The sequence below is a fragment of the Lissotriton helveticus genome, chromosome 5_1, assembly GCF_964261635.1.
Source record: "Lissotriton helveticus chromosome 5_1, aLisHel1.1, whole genome shotgun sequence".
In the NCBI taxonomy this organism is placed as follows: Eukaryota; Metazoa; Chordata; class Amphibia; order Caudata; family Salamandridae; genus Lissotriton; species Lissotriton helveticus.
The window spans coordinates 2100106491-2100134217 of record NC_136065.1 but is presented as its reverse complement, the minus strand read 5'-3'; the positions used below and the strand labels follow the sequence as shown (position 1 = coordinate 2100134217).

The 27727-nt window shown below is 42.7% G+C and overlaps 1 protein-coding gene across 1 annotated transcript in view; it reads right to left on the bottom strand.

Moving 5' to 3' along the window:
- Window positions 1-13598: 13598 nt before the first annotated feature.
- Window positions 13599-27727, bottom strand: part of RALGPS1 (Ral GEF with PH domain and SH3 binding motif 1) — a 1636862-nt gene continuing 1622733 nt past the window's right edge. Inside the window, exon 22 of the mRNA XM_078646110.1 lies at window positions 13599-17052. Coding sequence (XP_078502236.1) covers window positions 17023-17052 — 30 coding nt within the window. The 3' untranslated portion in view covers window positions 13599-17022. The remainder of the gene's footprint in view (window positions 17053-27727) is intronic.

Here is a 27727-nt window from a genome sequence, read left to right as displayed (position 1 = left end):
TATTATGGAATGTCAGAGTTTTGAATTCTCCCATCAAAAGACAACGTCTTTTAACTCATTTATCTAAATTGGGAGCCGACATTGCTTTTTTACAAGAATCTCATCTAACTGCCACAGAATCTTTGAAATTGAAGAAAGGATGGTTTGGGAATGTTTTTTTCTCACCAGGTGATGGTAAACTTAATGGTGTGATAACTCTTTGTCATAAATCGTTCAATATTAACCTCCTTTCTCGGCAATCCAATGAAGAAGGAAGATGGTTGTATACTAATTTACAAATTGGAGGTGTTCCAGTCTCTTTGTTTAATGTTTTTGCTCCCACTAATGGAGATCCCATGTTTTGGTCATCTTTATCCCAACAAATTTCATCTTGTATTGATGAAAATTTCATTTTTGCTGGTGACTGCAACCAATGTTAGACCCTTTTATAGAGCGAAATTCAATGGTTTCTTTTAAACCTCATAAAGCATATTAATTATTTACCCAGATTATTCAGCAATATAAACTCAAAGATGTCTGGAGAATCTGTAACCCTACCACGAGGGAATTTACATTTTTCTCTCCAGCTCATCAAACTCAATCTCGTTTAGATTACTTCTTTGTTTCGCATAATATCTCCCAGTTATTAAGAAATGCGGATATTGGTTCTAATTTAATCTCCGATCACGCTCCCATTTCTATTCAGTTGGATATAATCCCAAAATCTAATTTACCTAGAAAGATGGCGATTCAATAACTCCCTTCTTTTAGATCCCAATTTTAACTCCTCTTTTGTCTCCTTGTTTAATGAATATTTTTCCTTAAACCAAACTGACACTCTTCCCTTCTCCGTGATCTGGGATGCATTTAAAGCAGCTGCTAGGGACTTCATCATTGGTTTTGTTTCCAGAAAGCGTAAAAACGCATGCAAAATAGCTAATGATCTTCTGGTTGAGATAAAGAGATTGGAACACTCCTATTACTCCATGAAACCCAAATCTTGTCTCTCACAACTCATCAAGGCAAAATTTCAATTTAATAAGGAGTCAACTGATAATGCCTCACTTTACTTGTTGAAATCCAGTGCAAACTTTTACGGGAGTCAGAATAAGGCTGGCAAGCTTTTGGAGAATTACTTGAAAGTTAGGCACAATAAATTTGAATTTGTCTCCATTATGGATGAACACAACATATTGCGAACTAAAGATTCAGAGATATTAAATTAATTTCTTCTTTTCTATAAATCATTATACATACCTGAAATCACACGTTCAGATTCAGATATTTCGCAATTCCTCTCACAGATTCTCTAACACCCAACTTGATTTCACCCCCTTAGAATATAACATCTCCCAACAGGAATTTCTTAATGCTCTGCAAACACTCAAAAAAGGTAAAGCCCCGGGACCAGATGGTGTTACGGTTGAGTTTTTCACACACTTTGCTCCAATTCTTATCCCCAAGTTACTTACTCTTTTACACCTTTTCACACAGACAGGAGAATCCTCTGGGTCCTTTTAAGAAGCTCTAATTTGTTTAATACCCAAGGAAGGGAAAGATTTAAAATACTGTAAGAACTACAGGCCCATTTCATTTGTTAACATTGATTATAAAATATTTTCCAAAGCCTTGGGTATTCGCCTCGAGACTTTCCTCCCTCAACTATTGTGTGCAGATCAATCTGGTTTTGTCAAGGGTCGTATCATTTCTGATAATACTCATTTATTTTTTGATATCTTATCGAAAGCCACCCATTTACCACATTCATTAGCAGCTGTGGCCTTAGAAGCGGAAAAGGTGTTTGATTGAGTTAATTGGTCTTACCTTTTTCCAACACTCAACGGTTTGATTTTGGCCCAAAGATAATTTCCTTGATCTCCATTTTATATACTAACCCACGAGCAGCCGTTTTTGTAAATGGTACCTCATCTCCCTATTTTGTTTTGAACAGAGGTGTTTGACAACGTGGCCCTTTATCCCCGTTCCTCTTTAATTTGGCTTTAGAACCCTTTTCGTCCAGAAACCGTCAAAATGATTACATAAAAGGTTTTGATACAATAGACATACAAGTTAAATTAGCACTATATGCTGATGATATCTTATTATTTCTTTCCAACCCACATTCCTCTGTACCTGCCTTTCTACAAGAAGTAGACCTATTTGCCTCTGTTTCTGGTTATAAGCTTAATAGGGACAAATGTGAAATACTTCCTCTAACTAAATATACCTTCAAAGACGATTTTAAATCTTCAAATTTTTCTTGGACTTTGCAAATATTTAGGTCTTTATTTTACCCCTTTAATTTCAACAACATTGTCTCTTTGTATGGAAAAATGTATACATAAAATCTCCACTCTAACAACTAAATGGCATCCACTATTAAAATGATGCTTGCCCCTTTAGTTCTATATACTATTTCCAATATTCCAGTTCCCATTCCCTTAAAATTGTTTACAAAAATCAACTCCATGCTATCTTCTTTCTTATGAAATAATAAAAAATCTCGCATGTCTCTGCTGAGATTAATAAGACCATAAGTAAAAGTCAGAGTCAATTATCCTGACTTTCCTACTTACCAAAAATCTTTCTTACTTTGCCAGGCCTCGAGGTGGTTATCTGACTCCCCACTGGATTGTCCTCTATGGGTCGATTTTGAACGCTCTTTTCATTCTCATTTCTCGTTTAAAGAAATTCTTTCTTTCACCCGTAGACCTCAATCTATTTTTACCCCTGTTCTCAAGCACACATGTAAACTTCTGGAACCTACTGCAATCACTCCCCCTGCTGATCCCGACTCCTTCTTTAATTCCACATTATGGCATAACAAATCTATGCTGATTCATGGAAAACCCTTCTATTGGAAATCCTGGAGACACAAGGGCTTAATATGGACACACCAGCTTTTCTCTCAAAATGAAGTGTTGTCTTTTCCTGAAGCTAGTCAACTTTTTGACCTGCCCCCTTCCTTCCATTCCAAGTACAATCTGAATAAACAAACCCTTTCAAGTGCATACACTCAAGTTTTATCTCATCCTGAACCTTTCCCGGTTAACATCCTACATACTTTCCTACTTTCCTGCCCTAAAGCTTCCACCATTTACACTCATATCTGCTCCTTACGTTCAAATAGAGAAAAGACTAAGGTTGAATTATCGTGGGAGGAAGACCTTGAAGTGGATTGGTCACCTTCATATGGAATAAAATATGTTCCAAGATCAGGAAAACCTCTAGGGCAGCTAACACTACACAAACATCATTTATTTTTATCTATAATAGGCTTTTGCTACACCCGGTCATATTACAAAAAAGACATAATGAAATATCTGATACCTCTTGGTCCTGCTCTTCCCCACTTGCTGATTTGAAACATCTACTTTTTGTGTGTCCACATGTCTACATTCTGGAAAATGGTATGGGCTCAAATTAATTTAATTTTTAACTCCAATTTCCCTCTCTCTGTTACACATTTATTTTAGGTAGTCTATCACCCATTTGGGATGATTCCATCTCCAACATAAGGATTGTTAATTTATTATTGACGGTTGCTTTTCAGCAAATTACAAAAAATTTGAAAGACTCTACAAACTTATCATTTCAAGCTTGGTGGTATGCAGTATGTTACAATCATAGATTGGATACATCTCTTGTTCACACCATCCATTTAGCCACAAAGCTTTTGCATCTATGGTTACCTGTTACAAGAATCATTGTTTCCGGTGCTCAACGTTTTTTCTCCTGAACTCCTATTCAATAGGAAGTTGCTCGACCTCCATGATATTCCATATCTTAATGATGATAATATTTCATAATGTTTTATTATTCTTGTGTTACTAATATATTATTTTATACAAATTAGGTGAGATGCATTATTTTATTGGTTATATTGTTATCTTACTGCTTTGCCATTCCAATCCAGTCATGTTTGTATGAGGTTTTATACTATTTGACTTCCTTTTATTCTTTCTTTTTCGTTTTCCATCTATATATGTATTTATTTTTCATCATGACATTGTATTCATATTGCTTGTCTTGCTAATAAAATTACTTTTTTGAACTTGAGAAGTAATAATCCTGATGTAGGAGGTTACCTCCTGAGTTAGTATAAAATAGTAACTGAGCCGTTGTTATTCATAGTAATGCTGCTATGCAGAATGGTTAAAAGCTTAAAACAAGCAAAGCCAACAGGTCTCACCTATACTAGAGCTATTTGCTTTGACAATGTGTTTTTGCAGAGGTGTGCATCAGTGTGGCTGCAGTTCAGCATGTCTAAAAGTTAGTGGCGTGGAGTGTGCTAGAGTGGAGTAGGGGGAGCAGAGTGCCTTTCACTGGATTTGTTGGAGTAGAGCTTTGTAGTTTGGAGTAGGGAGAGGAGAGTGCTGTATAGTTGAGTAGAGGGGAGTAGGGTTCAATGGCAGAGTGTCATACAGGGCAGTGTCATGGAGTGAAGTGGGATAGGATGGATTGGAGTGGATTGGGGTAGTGGGGTGGATTGATTGAAGTAGATTGGGGTGGATTGGAATAGGGTAGAGTGGGTAGGATTGAGTGGAGTGGTAGAATTGGAGTGGGTGAACTGGATGGGGTGGCTTGGATTGGATTGATATGGAGTCAGGTGGATTGGAGTGGGGTGGATTAGATTGGTTTGGAGTGGGGTGGTTTAAAGTGGTGTGAATTAGAGTGGAGTGAAGGGGTGGATTGAACTGGACTGAAGGAGTGTGGATTGGAGTGGGGTTGATTGGATTGGAATGGGGTGGATTGGAGTGGATTAGACAGGAGTAGGGGGTTGGATTGTGGTGGGCTGGCTGGATTGGATTGAGCAGGGTGGACTGAACTGGGGTGTGGGGGATTGGGGTAGAGTGGGGTGGGTTGGAGTAGAGTGTGGTGGATTGGACGACAGTGGAGTGGGGTGGATTGGAGTGCACTGGATGGGTGGATTAGATTTGAATGGGGTGGATTGAAATAGGGTGAGGTGTATTGGATTGGATTGAGTTGTATGGGAGTGGCGTGTACTGGACTGGATTAGGGGACTGGAGTGGGGTGGAATGGAGTGGGGTGGAATGGATTGGCATGGGGTGGGGTGTGGTGGATTTTAGTAAGGTGGTTTGGATTGAGATGGGTGAATTGGATTGAGTTGGATTGGATTTAGGTGGGGTGAACTGGATTGGGGTGGGGTGGATTGGATTGAGGTGCACTGGATTTGGGTAGGTGGATTTTGCCTGTATTGGGTGATCTGGATTGGATTGGGGTGAGGTGAATTGGATTGGGGTGAGGTGGAATAGATTGGAGTGGGATGGATTGGATGGGAGTGGGGTAGATTGGAGTGGTTTGATTGTTTTGGATTGGAGTCAGAGTTGAGTGTTGCAGATTATTTTGGATTGGGGCAGATTGTAGGGGGCAGATTTTTGGGATAGGAGTGGGGCTAATTGGATGGGGCAGATTGGAGTGAAGCAGATTGTTTTGCATTGGAGTGGGGCTGATTGGAGTGGGGCAGATAGTTTTGGATTGGAGTGGTGTGGATTGAAGTGGGGTGAATTAGGGAGGAAGTGGGGTGGATTGTATGAGGGTGAGGCGGAATGCACTGGAGTAGGGTAGATTGGATTTGGCTGGATTAGGTTGTATTGGATTGGTATTGGGTGGATTGGATTGGAGTGTGGTGGATTGGAGTGTACTGGATTGGGGTGAATTGGGGTGGAGCTGGTGGACTGGGGTGAGGTGGACTGGACTGGAGTGGGGTGGATTAGAGTGGGGCAGATTAGAGTAGGGCAGATTGGAAGGGGCAAATTGGAGTGGGGCAGATTGGAGTGGGGTCAATTGCAGTGGTGGGCGGAAGGTTTTGTATTGGAGAGGAGCAGATTGGAGTGGGGCCTATTGTTTTGGATTGGAGTGGGGCAGATTGCAGTGGCTGGATTGGAGTCAGAAGATTGTTTTGGATTAGAGTCGAGAAGATTGGAGTGGGGCAGATTGGAGGGGGTAGACTGTTTTAGATTGAGTAGATTGAGTGGGGCAGATTGTTTTGGAATGCAAAGAGGTAGGTTAGAGTGGGGCAGATTGTTTTGTATAGGAGTGGGGCAGATTGAAGTGGGGCAGATTGTTTTGGATTGGAGAGGAGCAGATTGTTTTGGATTGGAATGGAGCAGATTGTTATAGACTGGAGAGGGGCAGATTGTTTTGGATTGGAGTGGGTCAGATTGTTGGAGTGGGGCAGATTGGAGTGGGGTGGATAAGAGTGGGGCAGATTGGAGTAGGGGCAGTTTGTTCTGGATTGGAGAGGGGCAAATTGGAGGAGGCAGATTATTTTCAATTGAGTGGGGCAGATTGTTGTGGATTGGGGAGGGAGTGGGGTGGAATGGATTACAATGTGTAGGATTGATTGGAGTGGGGTAGATTGGATTGGGCTGGATTGAGCTGATAAGATTGGTGTTGGGTAGAATGTGGAGACTGAATTGTGGTGAATAGGGATGGAGGGGTTGGATTGGGGTGAGGTGGATTGGACTGGAGAGGGGCAAATTGGTGTAGGGCAAATTGCAGTGGTGGGGTGGTTTGGAGTGGGGAGGAGTGTGTTGGATTGTACAGGGCAGATTGGAGTGGGGCCAATTATTATGGATTGGAGTGGGACAGATTGGAGTGGGCGGATTGGAGTGGGGCAGATTATTTTGTGAGTGGAGTGCATTAGGGAGGGAGTGGGGTGGATTGGATTAGGCTGTGGTGGATTGGATGCAGTGGGGTAGATTTTATTGGGCTGTATTGTGCCTGACTGCATTGGTGTTGGGTGGATTATGGGGGTCTGGATTGTGGTGAATTAGGGATGCAATGGGTGGATTGGTGTGAGGTGGATTGGACTGGAGTGAGGCAAATTGGAGTGGGGTGAATTGCAGTGGTGGGGGAGATTGTTTTGGATTGGAGTGGGATGGACTGGATTGTACTGCATGATTATGTGCTAAAGCATAATTTCAGAAATTACACATAAGAAAGAAACAATGTCTCTTTGCAATAAAATAATCCTCATCTTTTAAGAATAGCTCCCACATGCAAAAACAAAAGTAACCATGAGACCAAAGTGAGAAAGAAAACTTTGCAAAATAAAATAAAGATAACTATTGAAAATAAATCTTTGCAATTTTGTTTGTTCTGCTGGGCACGTTTTTGCCAGCCACATGCCTTCTGTTTGCAGGGCACTAAAAGTTAAAACTGAACAAACAGTGCCTCACTCACGTCAGGAGCAGTAGACTGGCACTGATTAAGTTGACTCAATCAGTGTTGGTTCCTGCTCCACAGAGAGGAACAGAAGCGATGTTACGCCTGCCGTGACAAATTAGGGGGCTGTAAAGAAGAGTGCAACACAAGCCAACTCATGGTAAGCAACGGGTGGGCTGCAAGCCCTTTTTTGTTACTGACAGTGTCTTGCAGGCTCGACCCTAAAAAAGAGCTATGAAGCGGCAAGCATTGCCTTTTTTTTATTGCTTCTGGAAGGGAAAGACGGGTGGCATCTACACCCTCTGGGGAATGTTTACCATAATAGTAGCGCAGCAGGTTAACTTGATGTGCTGCCCTGCATTACAGGGAAAGGACAGGAATGCACTGTATTTATCCTATACAGGGCATTCCTGTACTTTCCACTGAGATGGCGCTGTTTCGGCAGTCTAGCACCAATGCAGCCTCCCTTGGACCGTGGTACTACAGTGCCTGTGCTGTAGGCAGGATTGTTTTCATGCCAAAAGGGGCATCTTCCTGCACAAAAACATTCCATTGATGCGCTTTCCGCTTTCTATGTGTGGTGTAGTGTGTAATAACAGTTTCCCAAAAACGTGTCAGCCTCATTTTTAGGTCTCACCTAGGCAGCACTTGCGCTGTCTCTTCGAGACATGCTGTATTTAGGATATGGTACAAAAGGGGGAGGTACCGCTTTGGCCGCCATAAGTGTGGCAGGGTATGCTCAGACGTGAGTCCCTTGCTCACTTTGCCACTGGATTCAAGCAAGCCGGGCTGAAGACGGATGGAATGCCAGAAACCGGTCCTCGGAAGCTTGTTTCCGGTCCAGCGAAGGCATGGCTTGGCAGTTCGGGCTGGACTGTTCCCATGAGGCACAGGGTCAGACTGATTTGCATATGGCCATGTCTGAACTGGGGTGGCAGAGTGGGCTAAAGAACGGTGATGGATTAAACCCAGATCTTTTGACTGGGTGTGAGTGTTTGATTGGTTCGGATGCTCCGTCCATCACCACCCCCTTTTGTACCGTATTTAGGATATGGTCATAAAGCTCCGCCCACTTTCCTCCCATCTTTTTAATTGGCTCCTGTCTCTGTCCTTTGTGAATGGGAGCTTTTCATTGGTCAATAGGCTTAGTAGTCCCTTCTTAGTACAGCATTTTCTCTTCTTGTAACCTTTCATGATTACATCACCTGTTGCATGTGTTGTTACTCAGCACATTTTAATTTCAGCGTCGGAACACTATTTTCTTACACGACTTTCTCCTGTTTGCTGTTGCAGGTAGGACATGCTCTCCCAGAACGCTTTAAAAGAAAAATGTATTTAACCACCACAGCATGCCTCAGCTTGTACTATGGTGGCCGCGCCTTACTTTAGTTGTGATCACATGCCCTTTTTCTTCTGTTTATTTACTAAGGTTACAATGGCAGCACCCGCACTTTAGCTAACATCTTAAGCTAAAGCGCAGGTGCCACGATCACTTCAAAAGTAATTTAATAGATTTTTTTTTATTTCTTTACTTTTGAAGCAATTGCGGCACCCATGCTTTAACTTAAGATGCTTAAAGCTAATGCGCGGTGCTGCCATTGTTTTTTCTTCTATTGCCTTGCCTGCACCCCTCCCACCTCCCAAACGGCATCGAGCAGCACATGTATCGTTTTTGTAACTCGGATAAAGACATGCTTCCCCTCACAGCTTCATACATTTCCAATGTTTGCAGGATGTTGTTTATTGTGCGGTCATGTTGATCAGATCTAACGCACGAAAATTGTATCTTTTATGTCATTCATAAATATTAGGGACAAACAAAAGGGGAAAAATATGGGAAGTGGCCAGATTGGTTTTATTCACAACCAAACACATTGGGGCCACTTTAGAAAATTTGCCAGTGAAGCGCGACTTTAAGTTTTCTCTTCTTTCTTTGAACAACAGTCTGTGTTCACTTCTCCTCCACTGCCCCTCCCCCCTCTTTCTTTCTTCCTCTTCATCTGGGTCCTTCTCACTTACTGAAAAACCATAACTTCAAGGCTGCATACAAAAAAGCAAAAATAAATAAACATTGTCATTTTCAGCATCAAGAGCTTTAGCTTTCACAAATGCGAGACCTATTGCATTGCAAATGCTTGCTTTTACTGCCGGAATTACTGGGACTCCAGGTAATGGTTATTCTAGGGTTGCAAAATAACATTGTTTTTATAGGCCCACTCATAATGAGGGCCTCTGTCTTGCTGAGAGTTAGCAAGAAAATCATCAGGCTCAGAAACTCTCCACATGTTCCCAATGAACCACCAACCCGAACCAATCATTCTTTGCAAAAATCCCCCTTACCTTCTGGACACTCTTCACATCTCCTTTCAATTATTAATTGGCAAGGACCTTGCAAGTGAGAGGAATATGTGAGATCAAACATACAGGGCATAGGGACTTACTAGCCACACTGTTCATGGCCCCTTTCGGCACATCTCTGGGACATGGCTTTGAGCCCTTGCAATCAGAGCCGGACAGGCCTTTGCGGGAACTGGGCATTTCCCCGGTGGGTCAGCAGGGCGGGGGCCGGTTTTAGAGCCCTGAGGGACTGTTTTTGTTACCGGGGGCAGTTTTGCAGCATGGGGGGTGGGGGGGGGGCTGACTGATGGTTTCTGTATAAAACTTGAGTCACTCCAAAGAGAACCAGAGTCCCAATAAGATCAAATAATGTGCTTCATTCAGTCCATCTGTTTGTAGGTGCCTACAACAGTGATTCTGATCCTGGGGTCCGAGACGCCTACTCAGGGAGGTCACAGACTGTATAGAAAATCAAATAATTTCAGGAGATTAGTAGAGTACATATAAATAAAGGTACACAATGGAAAACTGGATGTTTTAAAAGCTCTGTAAATGTGAAGAAATCTGATATTGAAAGCTACAATTAAGGTGGTATTCTTACCTTGATTTGTGGGAGTGGCGCAAGTACAGCAATGGAACCTAGCATGGATGGCCTGAAATGAAGCCGCACTAACATAGGGGACAAAAAGAGGGCACGCACTTGGAGCAAAAAATAGACAAAGTGATATACTATAGTCTAACACAACACTTTGACTGTTGGAAATAAAACGTTCACGAGTTTTCCAAAGATCCAACCTTCACATTAAAAATGAACATTCATATTTTTGTTTCCATTTGTGTATTTCATTCCAGTAAACTTGTTTCTGTATTTTATCGTGAAGTTCAAATCATAGTAATTGCTTAGGCTAGGGTCCCCGGCTCCAGTAGCGGTTCAGTCGGTGTCCACAGACGTAAACGTGTTAAGAACCGCTGGTCCATAATGTAATTATGGTTGGGGCCACAACACAAAGTCAATTCTGTGTAAAATTAATCTGTTTGATAAAAGCTTTACATTTTAAAGAAAACAAAAATCTAGAAGTTAAATAAAAACTAATGTCATTGAAACTAACGGGAGCTTTTGCAAAATATTTCCTTTATAATTACAAATCAAGTAATTACTTTAATTTCAATATGTGTAAAAATGATGCACACAGAAAATTAAGGATTGCCGGCCATAGACAGAACATTCTGGACTTTGCTTGTATTAAAACGTGCAACCCCCCAACCTCTCCCCCCCACACTTTATTTAATGGTCTACCCATTACTTGTATAAGCATTGACATAAACGTTGCTTTTGTGGGGCGCCTTAAAGTTTATTTACCATTTTGTATTCCATTTTAATGCCACTCTACTAGAGGGGTCCCAGTGACGTCATATTGGAACAAACTGTAAAGACAGAAGCCATTACACAGTAAAGCAACAGCGGTAACAGCAACAACTGGACATGTTTTAAAATTATATTGAATCTTGAGGGAAGGAGGTGCTTTGAGATTGGAGGAGTTTAGTTGGAAAGGAAGGCGAGTGTGTACTAGTAAGGGAATAGAATAGTCTAATAGGGGATGGTGCAGAATTTTATGTGTAGAGATGAAGCAAGACAAATGAAGAGGTGGAGAGACACAAGTAGTGGGAAGAGATGACAAGTGAAAGGTACAGAAGTCACAGGAGTGGTGAGGTGGGTAGGAAAAGGGTTGAGGGAAAAGGGTGACTGAGGGGAGACACATGGTCTAAGCATCGATGGGATCACTTTACAGGCGGCATTTGAAAAATAATATGGCTAAGGAGAGTACCATAAGATGGGGTTTTAATATTGGTGCCCATTATTAGCAGCTCTGTGACATAAAACATTTAGGTACCACTTGCAGTGTTCTGTGGGGCACGTTCTTGTGTTCCAATAAATGTTCCTTGTCACCAGCCTCTCTCTGAGGACTGGCTTCCATACCCACCCCACACCCATCAACGACAGGCGTGGCAAGTGATGTGGGCCTGCAAATAAAAGGGGCCAGGCGCGTGTGCCCTGGGCCAGTTCCACTTGCTATAACTGTGTGTCTGCGTGTTCATTTGTCCTGCATGTGGGACTAGGGTCCAAGCCACCAAAATGGCGGGAAGCGGGTCTGACCCTCTTGTAGGCGTGCTGCAGCCCTGAAGTACAGTGTGGGAGAAATGTAAGCAACTGGAAGCAGTGACGGTGTGAGGCATCACCACAAGTACTAGGCTTGAGACAACTGCAGGCTGTCGACCTACACCACGAAAGGCTGTCTCTGCCTCTGCAACGCCTATGAGGTGCTATAGAATGGCGCCCAAGTGCAAACGACAAGGTCAGGGCATCGCCAACCTCGGAGGTGCCCTGGACCATCGACATATGGCGGGGCCCACACATGACCCCTACCTGATGCGTCATAAGTGAGTTGCTCCAGGGCAAAAGAGCCCTCCGAACGTACCCGACTGCTATTGATGTGCCGCACCGGCCCTTACCAGTAGCAGTGCCCAAGAAGTGTTGCCGATGCCACTAGCAGCAGCTACATCTGTCGTCTGTGCCGCTGCAGCTTTTACCACACATTGCCCCTCCCTGTGCTGCTATTGACAGTACCAAGACAACTACTAACCCTCACACACCTACAAATAAATAAATAATAAATACCAGCATTTGTAAAGCACACAGCTACCTCCGGAGAGGTGTTCCGGTGCTGAGGGTCATCGGGAAGATTAAGCGAGCTATCGCCCAGACACATGGTGCTGGGTTAACCTGCCACCGGCACCGGCGATCGAACCGTGAACCCCATGGACCGGAGTCAGGCACCCTGGCCGCTGTGCCACACCTCTTCAACTGAGGTGAGACCAATCAGACTGTTCCAGGCCCCCAAAGATAGAACAATGGCTAGGGAAGCAGTTATTAATCATTGTTATGTATATTAAACCAATAAACAACTGTTGTTGCACTTATATGTAAAATAGACAAACAGTGCTACCTCTGTGGTTGTCCCAGAAGCTCAACAGACTCAGCAGATTCCATACACCTAGCAGAGCACTGGTCTCCCATATATCATGTTTGTTTGGAGATTGTCTGCACGAGTAATGAGATAGCTTCTACTCAATCACAGTTAGGGCTCCCAGTTTTCCGTTTTTACTGATTTTTACAGATAAATACAGATCGAAAACAAGGTGCTTCCTTTATAATTGTTTTATGGAAAAATACAGAAAATTGGGCTTCTTTTGAGTGCCTTTTCGTACTGTCTTTAATTAATTCCAGCCTAAAGGCTGAGCAGGTAGGTGGCATGAGTTAAAAGGAGGATGTGGTCTAATTAAATAACAACATATGTCAACATCTATTTGAAGTATAAGGTCAATATTTACCTGAGGGTGTATTGTTATGTTATATTTGGCTGCTTAGTTTGCTAAAACACGTCAGGTGTCAAAGCGTGAGCAAATATTTATAAGTTAAATAAATGGGGAAATATACCATATAAGAACTTCATCTATTCAGAGAACATAAAATAAATATGGACACATGCTGACAAGACGGGCAAAAAAGAAATATGGATAAATACAGACGGAAATGTTAAAAAAAGAAATACCATAAAACCGGGAGTCCTATTCACAATGCACCGCACTTCCCCTCCACTTGTGATACGTGGCTGATTTTCCCCTCCCTGAGAGAAAACTGGTTATCGCCTGTCGCCGGGGGGCTGCATCGTGGATGAGCGGTCTAGTTCCCAGGCTTCAAGAGGACTTAGTCGCGTTATATGTATATATAGCTAAGGACTTGTTGCTGACTGCTGCGGACTTTCACGAGCGGCATGGACGCTCAAACAGTGCCCCTCAGGCATGACTAGGCGTTTTCTGTTCTGGCCAGACCTGCCACCGGGCTGTGCTGACCCCCTGAGCCCCACCTCTTTTATCTGATTTCTCAATGCTGATGCTATAAATGTGTACCTGTTTGTGGCTTGTCCCCCTTTGTTTTATATATGCATGTTGGTAATCAAGTTTGTTATCTGTGTACCAATGAAGAAAATAAAAAAAACAGATTTAATAAAAATAAAATCACAACAGGTCTCTGATTTCCATTTTTAATGTTTCTGATATATTAATAACTTTTCAGGAACTGACTCTTTAAAAATTCTGTAAATTCCACACAAATGTTAATTTATCTAGCAGAAAACAGTTCTTTTACATTAATGTATTGAATTAGTGAAACAATCATTTTTAATGTAACAAGCTGAATAGTACACCAACTTGGTACAAGACTGAGGTAACAAAATACATAGCAAAAACAAAAAATAAAAGACTCCTACACAAGAGTTAAATTTCAGTGGTTAATATGTTTGAGACAAATTCACAAGAGATATACAAAGAGTCTATACACAAATGGCATGCAGTGGTGCCTGCTTCAAAGTACAGCCAAAGATAGTGCAACATTTTTCACAAGAATAATAACAAAAACTCAGTTGTAGAAATCAGCTTGCACAGAAGGTGAGAAATAGGGAACGGCTTAAAAAGTACTAAAGAAGCAGCATGTAGGTGCTTTTTGGAACCACATGCATTTTGGCACAAAGTGTGTAAAGGATCCCAAAACACAGTTTTAAATAAATTATTAATAAATATTGCTGCATACAAATGTAAAACATGTTAACAATTCTTAAAAATTCATTACCAAACGAAGATTCCTCACATATGTTTGAAAAGACTATTCGAGTTGCTTACTACGACTATTCCAGTTCATGTTACTGCCACATGCTCTCACACATCTAATTGATTTATTACACTTTAAATAAATGTTAACAAAAAAGAATATTTAAGGGAGTTATGTAAAACAATACATCATTTGTATCTAAAGGGATATGCCATTTTGTGTCTAAAGTGATTTGCCATTATACACCTTTACTAACAAAATGTGGTAGATATGACTTATTTTCGATTTGACAACACATTACCTTGATTATTAGTACTGACCTGCATAATCACTCCAATACTTTCAAATGAAATGATCCCAGGCAGAGTAAACTGAATGTAGCAGAGAGGAAGCTCTTGCTTTGACTCTGCTGATTGGTATTTTCCTTACAGGGCTCTATGTTATACATGTAGACTGCTCAAATAAAGTCATAAAGCAAAGGCTATTTAGATTCAAAGAATATAAAAACATATATTTTTCAGTGGTGAGCGGAACATTAGCATCCTTCTCCATTGTCTTTCCTAAAGTGATTGGAGTATATCTTTGTTGTTCCTGGAAATAATTCAATTCCAGTTGAGGTTTAAAATACACACCATTACACATGCTGCAGGTAGGTCATAGTTCACTCTCACCTGTTTACATTTCTTAGGCCTAATTTGTTAAAATAGATTTAAAAATTGTTAATCTATGAAAATATCTTGTCACCACTCAGAATGCAACTTTAATTATTATTTTGCAGATAAACTCAGAGAACCCGGATCCTAGGCTCAATAACAAAGTGGGTAGATAGGACCACATTCATAATTGGCAATCCCAGAACTATTAGTTTTCATGATTCATACATGTAATGGAGTTCTGTGGACCAGCGCTTGCTCTAAAAACCATGCTGAATTCAGCTGTCTGATGTGAAATGTATGTGACTGTACTTGGTAGAGTAGAGACGTGGAATCTTCAAGTTAATTAGTTACTCATTTTATTTTTTATTTGCATGTGACACAACTTTTAGGAGATGTGCTATCTAATACTTACATGTGAAAGCAACATGGCAAAACACTTATTCTGACATGCTTTTCAGTGCATGTTTTTTCTTAAAAACTGCAAACATACTTCATTGTTTTATATTCTTCACATTTTTATAAAGTGCTTTCATTTCAAGTACAACAATGTTGGCAATTTAGTGGAATTTAGTCCAACATAGGGGTGCGATGGGGGTATTGGGGCTCTACTTAGCTCTCCTCTGGAATTCATATCTCCTCCAGACATTTGAGGGTTATTTATTACCATTTTACTCCAAATTGGGAGTTATAGGGCCAATTCACAAAGTATTTATGAGTACATAAAGTATGACTACATGAGTACTCTTTCACATACTCTCACACGAACTTGTGGTTCGGCCCCACAATGACCAACTCCCTAATAGCAAAAGTTCATAAAGGGCCCAACTTTTTCGATTTGTGCTAATTGTGTATGAATATTGCCTATATATTCCTACTTCAGCTGTTTTGGGTCTAATTCACAAAGGCTTGTAAGAGCACATAGAAGAGTACTACAGGGATACTACTTTACTCCAAGATGTCTTTGTGATTAGCCTCCTTCATTCCCTTTCCAAAACAAGCATTTGCAATTGTGTAGTCCCAGCAGAACCCACAGCGTTCAAGTGGAAAGCCCAGATTTAAAAGGGAATCAAAGATATGCATTTGAAAAGAAAATATGATTGATATAAACTCAAAAGCTGGAACAATCCGTGGCATAAAAATGAGTGCATTAAAAAATGACACACTGGCTTAGCATTCATTCTCTTCTTAAAAGTAAGATATGTGAGCTCATTGTTTTAAAGGACAGTTATTTCTTCTATATCTTATATACTAATATAGTAAAAATGGAAAATGTAATTGCAAAGCAGGAGACATTGCAAATTCCTCATGAAGGATAAGCACAAATCCCAGTACTATTTTTAGTTGTTTGGCTAATTAATTCTATTATGTTCTGTCAAAATTGGCACACAACATTATGGGAAGTTAGCTTGAGTTTCAGAAATTAAGTAAAAGTGAGAAGGTGGATATGGCAGACTTATTAAAAGTACCTTGTTCAGACATTATTACATTGGCATGATCACAACACAGAAAGGAAAGTTTTCCAGTAGTTTGTTTTGTGCCAAAATACAAAACATACCAATTAGCTTAAACATGAACAGCTGTATCATCCCACTTTCTTTCTTACCCTTTTTTATTTTTACAAAATATGCCTCCCAACTTAGTGCACCTCCGATATAAAAACGTTGTTCATCTATGTCCTATTCTAGTTGACACTTTGCAGCAAGTTAACACTGTCAATATTCATTATAATATGCATTAGAAATAATTCAAAACCCAACATGGGCTAAATGTTGTTCAGTTACATAAGCAGCTTTACAATAAAAATAACCATTTAAAAAAAGAATTGGCAGAAGATGTGATGCACAGTTTGTGGCAGACAGCTCTTTGAAACTGTCCATGGCCACTTTTTAAAAAGTCTTTGTTATTCATATCCAACATCCTGCAGGAGACTGCATTGAAGACTTCTTCTCTTCAGCTGCGCCAGAGGATATATCCAAAACCTGGGCACAATATTCACATTCAGCTTTAAAGATAGAGTCATAAACCCTTTCATCTTACAAAGAATAGCGCAGTGGCATCCTTCTTTCACATGTCAAGCGACAGTCTCTTTTCGCTTTCTGCTTGTCTTTTGTACTATTCCCATTTCGTCGTTTGGCACTTTAAGCTACAAAGCCTAATGTAGCAATACGGTTGTCATTCAAATTAGAAGACGGCTCATTCAAATGACATAAGGTTAGCTGGTACCTGCCAAAGAAGCAGAAAGTGGAAGACAATTAGATCCATATTTTTTACTGATCCATGTAAATCCTTTATATTTCAATGAAATCTAGGCCATTTCACACATTTAATGGTAGTTGAGGACCATGTATTTTGAAAGCAAAACAATTGCCTTAAACTGTATTTCCTTCTTTTTTTTTTTTTTTTTTTTTTTTTTTTTTTTTAAAACCTTTATTGAAGAACAGGTATAAGTACAAGCGCTGGCCAACAACCACAGGGGCCGGCCGCAAAGTCAGGAGAGGCAATAAACATAGCAATGTACACGACAGAATGAGCACAGGATGGATGCAACAAACATAACATCGCCAGCGCCAGGATAAAGAGGTTTCGTTTTACATTGTATAAAGGAGGCAGTAACCACATCTACCAGCGCGTCATGCAGCATATACCGAAAGTGAAAACGGGGGGGGCGGGAGGGAACAGCCCCCCATGCAAGCCGATGATATAGTAGGGCAGAGCCCAAAAATCACATACGCCCACATCAGGTACAAAATAGACAGAGAATACCAACAAACAAATAAAGTGGACGCCATACGTAACAGCCCACCCGCCCCGAAAAGGGAAAAGGTGCAGACGCTAATGAGACTAAGGAGTAAACACCAAGGGACGCAGCCCACCCCCTGAGAAAGACAAAAAGGGACCATAGAAGAAAACAAACTAAAACAACAAACACCCCTCCCACCCTACATCACTGTAATGGCTACGGTCTACCCCACTAACAGCGTGCCTGTCGCCCAGATTTACCCGAAATATAGAAGAAAGGAAACAACAACAAGAAGAGAGGAAAATAAGAAAGGGAGAAAGAGGAAAGGAAAGCAAGGAAAAAGGAAAAATGATAAAAGAGCAAAAATAGGTCCCATAGAAACTAACAAAAATGAAATATAACCCCCCACCCTACACACATGCAGAGGCTATGGTCTACCCCCCCCCTAGCAGCGTGCCTGTCGCCCCATAAACCCGAAATGCAGCGAGAAAAGAAGACGGAAGAAAGGAGAAGAGAAAACTAGTGAAGCGTAGAAAAAGGGAAAAAAAAAGAAGATAAGAAATGAGAATTTTCACACAGGAATAGAGGGAGGAAGAAAAGGACAAGCTGATCTATCACTCCCAAAAGAAGGATGCGGGGAGGAGCCCACACAATAATAGATCTCCCGGACCCCAAGCCGCCCGCAACCCCTACGCATTGCGAAACAAATGGTCAGCGCCATGCAGAAGCGGAGGAAGAACTCCGATGAAGCAAGCGGAGCAAGCCAGGAACAGGCCCAACCCAGGCCCCGCCCGCCCATGCACCCAACACACTAAAAGACCTAGCCCTGGCCCGATCTAAGATGTCCTCCTGCGCCCGCCCCCCCCGGGAAGCCAGCAACCGCGAAGAGAAGGGGAGAGCCCACCCCCCCAAGAACAAAGAAACAAAATGGCCACACTCGGCAATAGAGAAGAGTCCAAGGACTAAGTAAAATTCGCCAGTCCCGGCCAGAGTCAACACGTAAATGGAGCAGAACGTCAAAATCCTCAACACCACACATTGTGGGAGATAACGATGTCCCCCAGAGATAGGCACAGTCGGACAGGATAGGCAAATACTGAGGCAGCGGTCCCTGGAACCCAGTGGGCGAGGTTGCTTTCCGTGTTGGGGAGAGAGACAATGTATCAGTGCACAGGCGGGAACAATGTGGCTCGTTCCCCATGAACCGGCGAAGCTGCTGATCAATTTCACACGTCTCCGGCAACAATGTCTCACAGACCGGGGACCGCGGAGGCAGTGTAGCAGAGCAGGGAGAGAGGACGGGCAGAGTGTAGTCCAAATCGGCCAGGCAGCTATCAACTTTCCCCTCCAGCAGCCGCAAGCACGTTTGCCAGGCACCCCGCAGACTAGTTAGAGCCAGGAAAACAGAGGCGAGAGTAGCTTGAGAGTGTAGCTCCATTACCTCCGTAATATAAGACGCGTCAGTCAAATCAGTTCCCCAACGAGGAGCAAGCCGGGGATTACGAGCAGGAACCAGGGCGCCATCCGCCATTGCCTCAAAGGAACCGGTCGTCATGCTCCCACCGTCAAAGCAAACAGTGATTCCAGGCAGGGCCGGCGCCAGGAGAAAATGAACCGCTCCCTCGGGACCGGACAGGTCCGCAGTCGCAGGCTGCACACCGTGGGGGGGGGGGGCCCTCTCCGATCGGCACAGGAGAGGCGAGGCAGTGAGGGAGTAATGGCCGCCGAGGCGCCCCCGGCAGAAGGGAGACAATGGATGGCGATCCCGCAGCTTTTAACAGGGGGAAGGAGCAAGTCAGGCTTACAATCGGCCAGCAGTTCCAATCACCCGATCGCCAACGGAGAGGCCGGTTAACCAGTCGGTCAGCCCAGGATGACGGCGCCGCTACGAGGTAATTGGTTCCTGTAGCCACGGCAATCACAGGCGGCGCTGTGTGGAACAGGTCCCGGGACCAGGGCTGGGGTCGTCCCCTTCGTGGATCTCGACGTTTCTCAGGGTGCCGGGCAGGCAGAAACTCCGGAGGGACACCTCCGGAATCAGGAAATCACCCCCGACACTACGCCGGTACTCAGGTACAGGATAGGAAGCAGGATTATTGCGCGGGATACAAGGGCTCGAGGAGCCGGGAGATTACACGTCCGTCTCCGCGGCCATCTTGGCTCCTCCTGTATTTCCTTCTTAAAGTGAATGCACGTCAACAAACTCTGTGCACTGATAAGAAGTTGCAAGCTTTTACTTTAGATTGTCTTATGCAGAAATTGTGCATTTAGACAGAAACTATAAACCTAGACAACAAGACAATTACACACTTTTGAGACACCGAAAAGAGAGAGCGAACACATGCAAATGAGGGAATCTCTTTTCCTCTGTGCCTGCACCATATTATAGCCATGGGCGCAGATGCAAGCGGACCCTGTGGAAGTGCACTCACAGTGCACCACAAAAAGATGGCACACTGTCATTGCACCTCCTGAGGGCATCCCATGGACCACCCAGCAGCTGTACAAGCAGTTTGCCTTCAATAGATACTGATTGTGAACTACCACTTGACCCAAAGTAAAATGTGCCCAAAAAAGCCAGCTCAATTCTCGGACTTTAGCCAATATGTGCAATTAAAAAAACACATTTAGGGGACGATTACGATGTCGGACGGAAAGCCTCTGACTGACAGTCGGATTCTCCTAGACCGTGTCAGAACACTTCTGACCAACCGATTATGATGTTCGCGTTCGGAAGGTAAACCACGTGGTCATTCCGAATCGGTTCTAACTGGCTCTTGGAGTATACGTGTCGGTCAGAACGCATCCAACAGCCCTATGGACAGTGTTTCCGACCTCACGATTATGATGTCGATTTCCAACAGCCTTTCCGAGTTGGCCTGACCTACATGAAAAGGCTGCCGGAAAGTGACTTTGGGGGCCCCTAGCAGGCCGGCTTAATCCTGAGGCCATTGGTTGATGGCCGAGGGGGCACCTTTACCCTGTAAAACAATGCATTGTATGGCAGGCACCATGGGGTGCAAACAAGAGAGTGCAGGGTTTTCCACACACACCCCATTTCCCAATAGGAGCCTATGTTATGGCCAGTTGTCGGGTTAGGGAACAATGGGACCCCAACCGAACGGTGTTCGGTCGCAATGTAATTGCTCAGGCCGAACTGCCAACTGCAAGTTGGTCGGTCCCGATTCCAAGCCAGTGTCGGCATCGTAATGAGCCCCTTAAGGTCATTATTACTCACAGAAATGTGGTTGTGTGACAATGTGAGGGAGATTTACTGTAACAAAGGCTCGGTTCCTGAAATTGAAGATCCCAAAGAATCTAGGTCAGGCGCAGTCACTAATTTAAGTAAACACCATCCACACTCACCAATCATGAGGCCAGGATGCTTCTCCAATCACTGCTAAGCCTTCGGGAATGTGAATGAGTGGGACAGTTCACAACTGATAAAAACAATGTATGTACTAATTAGCAAGATGAGTGGGCATTCATGATTTTATGTAATAAATGTAGATGAATGTTAGGGAGAATCTTCTGGTATCCTGCTGAGCAGGCACAGCCATCGGATCCTACGGATACGAAACTTCACCGAAAACCTTGTGGTGCGTTTTCCAGGGGAACAAAATGCGAACTTTGTTTCACCATCGCCACTGCTATGAAAGGCTGAGGCAGGCATTTTTCAAGTCGGTGAAAAAAGATATCCATATTGGGAGGTGTCATTTGGTATTGTGCTCACTGTCTCCAGTGCTGATTGATTCTGCCGGGGAACCCAGCGGCGAAATTTATTAGTAATTCTGCGTTACAATTGTAACAAGGAATTACTAAATTCCTCCTATTCCGCCGGTGTAATTAAAAATTCCACCCACCCCTACCCCCAACAAGGGAGCCATCAGGGGTCTGGTGACAGATGGACAGGGGCAGGAAAGATTTTAGGATTGGAAAATGTCAACTTCCTAAAAGTGTCATTTACAAAATAACAAAAAAATGTGGATTGACCATTAAGTTGAAGTTTAAATTGCTAGTACAAAAAGTCCTTGGACCATTTGTTGGTCGAGCATAGTGGCAGCGCACATGCTCTGCTCGCGCTGCGAGGCATGCAGTAGTCGAGTATACTGTGGAAGCCTCGCCTTCTCTCCGCCCATATTTTTGATTGGCTTTTGTCATTGTACTTGGTAAATGCTGGCTTCCAATTGATAATGAGACTTGTTAATCCCTCCTTGTTACTGCCCTGTCGCCATTTGTTACCTCCCATGAGGACTGGATCTTTAACTTGTGGCATTACACGTTCTCCTTCATAAGTCGGTAAGGACTATTTTATTTTTTATTTGCAGCGCGGCCCGCTTTCACTTTAGGGGCCGCGCTTGTTTAAGTAATTAATTTTCAGCGATGGCCGAAAGGGAGCATTTTTACTCACTTAGAGCTATATGTATCAAGCTAATTAGCATTCGCATTTCGGCCTTTGCGAATGCTAATTAGCTAAATGGTATGTATGAAACATTTTCGCAGCAAAATGACGAATCGCACATTTTGCTATTCCTTATTTTGCGATTGCACTTAAGGAATCGCAAAATTTGCGATTCCTTAAATGCAATGTATCAAAGAAATATTTATGCAAAAATGCCAATAAGGATTCGCAGATTACCACCAACTTCTAGTTGGTGGTAAGGTGCGAATTTAAAAAAAAAAGCAATTTATTTAAATTCCAAAGGTACATGCTCTTAGGGCATGTATGTGCGCCATATGCCCACACATGTCTTTTTCAGGGGTGCAGCAGGGTGTTCTTGTGACACCCCTGCACCCTTGAAAATATTCGCAATTTGCGATTAGCAAATTGCTAATCGCAAATATCCCCTTCATTCCTATGGGCCTCCTGGACCATAGAAATGAATGGGAAAATTGCGATTAGCAATTTGCTAATCGCAATTTAGGAATGATAAGGAATCGCTAAAAAGAAGCGATTTCCTACATACATACCGTTTTGCGATTTCTAAATAGCGATTCCTTAAAAATCGCTATTTAGGAATCGCTAAACGGTATGATGATACATATGGCCGTAAGGATGTAGCCTTACGGCTTGAGCGGACAACTTAAAACTGGAGAACCGGGTTTGATCCTCTGCAATGATGCTCAACATCCTGTGATTCTGGGCAAATCACGTAATCTCCCCATGCCTAAAAAAAAAAAGAATGTGTCCTTGTGTAATGAAACTGCTGATATGTAAAGCACTCTGATACCCGATATCTTCAGGTCTAGTTCGCGCTATATAAAACTAAAAAAAATAAAAGCATTTGCAATGCAAAAGGCCTTGCATTTTCACGAGTTTGAGCTATTGACATTGCAAATAACAATGCCTTTTATTTTTGTTTTCATTTTAAAAACATAAATAAAACGGATTGTCATTTACAATGCCAATAGCTTAAACTCTCGCAAATGCAAGACCTATCGCATTGCAAATGCTTGTTCTATCGATTTCCAAACTGAAATTAGCACATATTAAATTCAATCATGTGAACTGTGTTAACCTCTGGGAGAGCCAGCCTTGTCACAGTGAAAAAGGACTTTGGAAGTTTTTAATTGCCAGGAATATAAAACATTAAATATACATGTCCTATTTTTTGAATACCATGTACCCTTCTCTATAGATTTTTAAGGCCTATCTTAGGGTTGACGTTTAAATATTTAAAAGGAAACTTTCCGAGTCAAATGGCAGTTTAAAATTGCACAACCAGGCTGCAGTGGCAGGGCTGGTGACATGTTTTACAGAGCTATTGTAGTGGGTGGCACAAAGAGTGCTGCAGCCCACTAGTAGCATTTTCATTTACAGGCCCTGTAGTATCATATACTAGGGACTTAAAAGTAAAGTAAATATACCAATCAGAAGTATACCAATGTTACCATGTTTAACAGGGAGGACACAAGCACTTTACCACTGGTTAGCAGGGTAAACGTGCTGAGAGTCATAATAGTCAACAAAAATAGGGTTCAATAAAAAGGCAAATAAATCTTGGGTGATCCTGCAGGAAGGGCAAATTTCCAAAATGGGAAAACAGTTCTGCCACCTATTTCCCCATCCAGAGATGGAATACACATCCTTTACAGGAAGTTAATAACTTTGGCTCAGTGGACAATCGGTTGCCTCTTGGCTCAGGAAAGGCCAATGGGTGTTAAACGCCATTTAGCAAGAATTCGCTGTCTGGATCTGGACAAAAGCAGTTGGTAGAAAAAAGGTCCGCTTTAGTACTACCTCTTTAGGCAAGTAGATGCCAGAGAGGTATTCTTGTGTACATCCTCAGGACCCTCTTAGATAGTCAAGCCCTGGTCACAGTAGGAGTGAAATCCAGTGTTGACCATTTCAAGTAAGGGAGAAGCCAAAAATGTTAAGAAAGGTTTCCTGGTGGTAGATAGGTCCCACTATCACGACATAAGGGCGACGTAGTACATTCTTAGGCAATGTGTTGCAAAAAGAGGTGGGGGACTGTCAGAAAATTGCTAGGATTGGCAGCATATTACTCAAGTCACTAGCTAGTGGACAGGATACATCTGGCACCTTCACCTCCATTTTCTCATAAGGTTTCTGGACCTGGGCAAACTCTATCTGAAGAAGAAGGCCCTTCTGGAAGAATATTCCTAACTTCTGACTACTGGCTACAACTCATACAAGGATCCCTGAATCCTACTAACACCCCAGAGTGAATTGCTCTCCAAGAGGTTGGATTCCAGTTTACCGGCTTCAGGGACACAAAAAGCAGAGAAACTCTTGACTCCTAGAGGGGCAGCTGACTAAAGAGGACTAGACCCTACAGGAGAACAGGATGGAGAGAGGCTTGGTACCTACAAGTCTGCCCCGAGGAGCTAAGGGCTGCAGGACTGCCCAGAAGTGATTTTCCCAGCAAATAAAGAATTTAATTAACACAATGATACCAAAAATGACAGAAATCCAATAAAGGGGAACCAAAGATGTGAATTTTTAAAGATTGAAATAGAAATAGCACCAAAAAGTGTTAAAAGTCAACTACTGTCATCTGATTGCAAGGCTGATTGTGAAGGAGCATGGGTGCGATACAGAGATCAGCTTCATTCCAGTTGGAAGTTTTACCTTCTGAACTAGGGCAAGGCAACAGGCTTTGGCTGAGGAGGTATCCACAAGGCCAGATAGCGGTTGGACTGAGTCGCAATAAAGCTGTTGACCTTTGGTGGAAAAGATCAGAGTGGGAGAAATTCAAATTCCAGGCCCAAGGAAAGTCCCTCACCGGCCGGACAAGGTGTGTACCCGGGGAACATCATTTACAACAAAACTTTTACCACGCACTACCATTACAACGCAGGAATTAGAACAAAAGTCGTTACAACGACTTGCGCTCGAGGGCGCTGTTGGATAGGGAATAGTTTCATTTTCTATCCAACACTTTCCCTACTATCCACGGGGACTGGAGTTGGAATAGAAAATTAAACTATTCCACTATCCAATCCCCCCAAGGCAAGTCGTTGTAACGACTTGCGTTGTAATACCTGCGTTGTAAAGGCATGCGTGGTAAAAGCATGCGTTGAAACATCATACATCCGTGTACCCACGCCCGGGAAAGATTTCTACCTTTCACAGTGGCCCATAGAAACAGATTTTCTGCAGCAGGACAAGCACAGCCGACTGTTAATTGCCAATTGTTTAAAATGAGATAATGCTGCCAAGGTTCCATGGCTGGGCTATGTGAAAACACTTTGACTCGTCTGGGCATGCCAGAGCTGTACAGTAACCCTGTAACTATTTCCTTCTCCAGCAAATCTCTTGCAGAAGCCTGGTTTTCTCTTTTGTGCAACAGTGGTAGGTAAAGTACTGGACTCTCCAAACGACCACTAAGGGTATTTCTACCTATAATAAAGACAAGAGCAAAGCAACTATACGGGGGAACAACCTTTATAACGCAACATTTAGCACGCAGTGCTATTACAACGCAGACTTTAAAACGAAAACCATTACAACGCATTACACTGGGGGGCGCTCTAGGATAGGGAATAGTTTTAATTTACTATCCAACACCTTCCCTAGTGTCCACGGGGACTGGTGTTGGAATAGTAAATTAAACTATTCACTATCCAGCACCCCCCAGTGTAATGCGTTGTAATGAAATGCGTTTTAAAACTTGCGTTGTTACAGCATGCGTGGTAAAAGCATGTGTTGTAACAACGTACATTCAACTATACGTCACCTTGGGTACCAACTCACAACATAGGTACTTTTTATAAATTTTAGGCTCATATTCATACACCTCCAGGATGCCTATCCTGAGCCTGGATTCCAGTTCGACAGCCTTGGCCCACCTGACTCTTCTCTGTCCACACCCACTCTGCATTTTATCCTTGTTTGCAAATTTGATACCACACCCAGAAAACGAGTTCTGTTGCCCATCCTGAGATCTGCCAACTACAGATGCCCTGTGGTTTATCTGTGTATATGTGTAACTATTGGCCTCAACCCCTTGTGTGGCTGTAGGAAATGTATTCAACGCTCAACTAACATTAGCAGCACTTTTTAGGGGATGGAGGTGGCCTTTGTTTTTGTACAATTGCTCTCACTTTTTATTTATTCCATATTATTTACACTGGCCACCGGGTGACATCATCTTCTGTTGTCATCCACGTAGTCTCTTTCAACACACATTGCTGTTTTACATTGGATTTATTGTAAATTGTGTCCTGGGGGACTGCTTTTTATTGTTAGCAATATCATTGCACTGTACCAATACCAAAAATAGCATAAAATGTGCATGTTCACCACAAAGAGCATCTTAGTGCCTAATAACAGATGTTTATTGTTAACCAACTCAATGGTACTCATTGTATCGACCTCAGAAGGATGAAAGGCAGAGTGAAGTCGTCAGGATTTGAACCTGTGATCAAATCAAATCAGGGACATTTGTGCAGCGCACACATCACTGGGAAGTCTCATGGCGCTTACAGAACGGCTCTGATGGAGTATTTGCTTAGTTGTCAAATAGCCATGACTTCAGCTTGTTGTGAAAGTAGTTGGGATCGGTAATGGTGCGTAAATTTAAGTGAATTTTGTTCCAGGATGCCGGGGCAAGGAAGGAAAAGGATCTGCCTCCTTTTCTGGCGGTACGAATTCTGAAAGGAGTAAACAGTGATTCGTAACTGGATCTTAACATCCTACGAGGCCGGTATCAACATAGTGTTTTGGACCAGTATCCCGGACCTTTGCCATACATATGTTTATGTGTCGGACAAAGGATCTTGAATAGAGTTCGTTTTCTGACCGGGAGCCTGTGTAAGGATTTTAAACAAGGGGCGGAGGGAGATCTAGGTGGAAGATTTAGGACCAGCCTAGCCGCGGTGTTCTGCAAAATTTGAAGTGTGTTAAGATGACTTTCATTGATTGAGAACAACAGGGCATTTCCCTAGTCCATACAATGTATTATTAGTCCCTGGACTAATGGTTTCCTGACCTCAACAGGGATCCATTTGAAGACCTTTCGTAAACTACGCAACACTCCAAAACATGTACCGATGATATGGTTGGTTTGACTTTTCATGGACAATTGGTTGTCCATATAGAATACCAAATTTCATACAGTTGGTTTGGGAGTTGGACAAAGGCCAAGGCTAGTGGGCCACCAGTCGTTGGACCAGTGCTCCTGGGCCTTACCAAAAAGCATGATCACTAGTTCCAACAGAGGATGTAGGCTTACGGCAAGAGCGGTCGACTTTGAAGCTGGGGAACCAGGTTCGAGTCTCGGCAACAACGCTTAACATCCTGAGATTCTGGGCAAATCACTTCATCTCCCTGTGCCTAACAAAAATTAACGTGTCATTCTGTAACGAAACTGGTGCTCATGTAAAGCGCTCTGGTACCCGATGTATCGGGTCTAGTTCGCGCTATAAAAAACACTAAAAAAAAACAGGCCCCTTCAGTGGTAACCTTCGTCCACTAAGCAACCAGACGTGGCTTCTGTAGCTATTACTGTTTTATGTGTCTTTTACGGTTCAGTTCAGTTTGCAATCTTTACTAGGTTCTGATAAAACCATCAAAGAACATACACAAGATGCAGGACACTCTTAGCAAACACATTATTAAAAGGTAGAAACATCTTACTTAAAATCATCCAATTGCCCTTCATAGTGTCAGATTCTAACAGAGTGCAAAATATT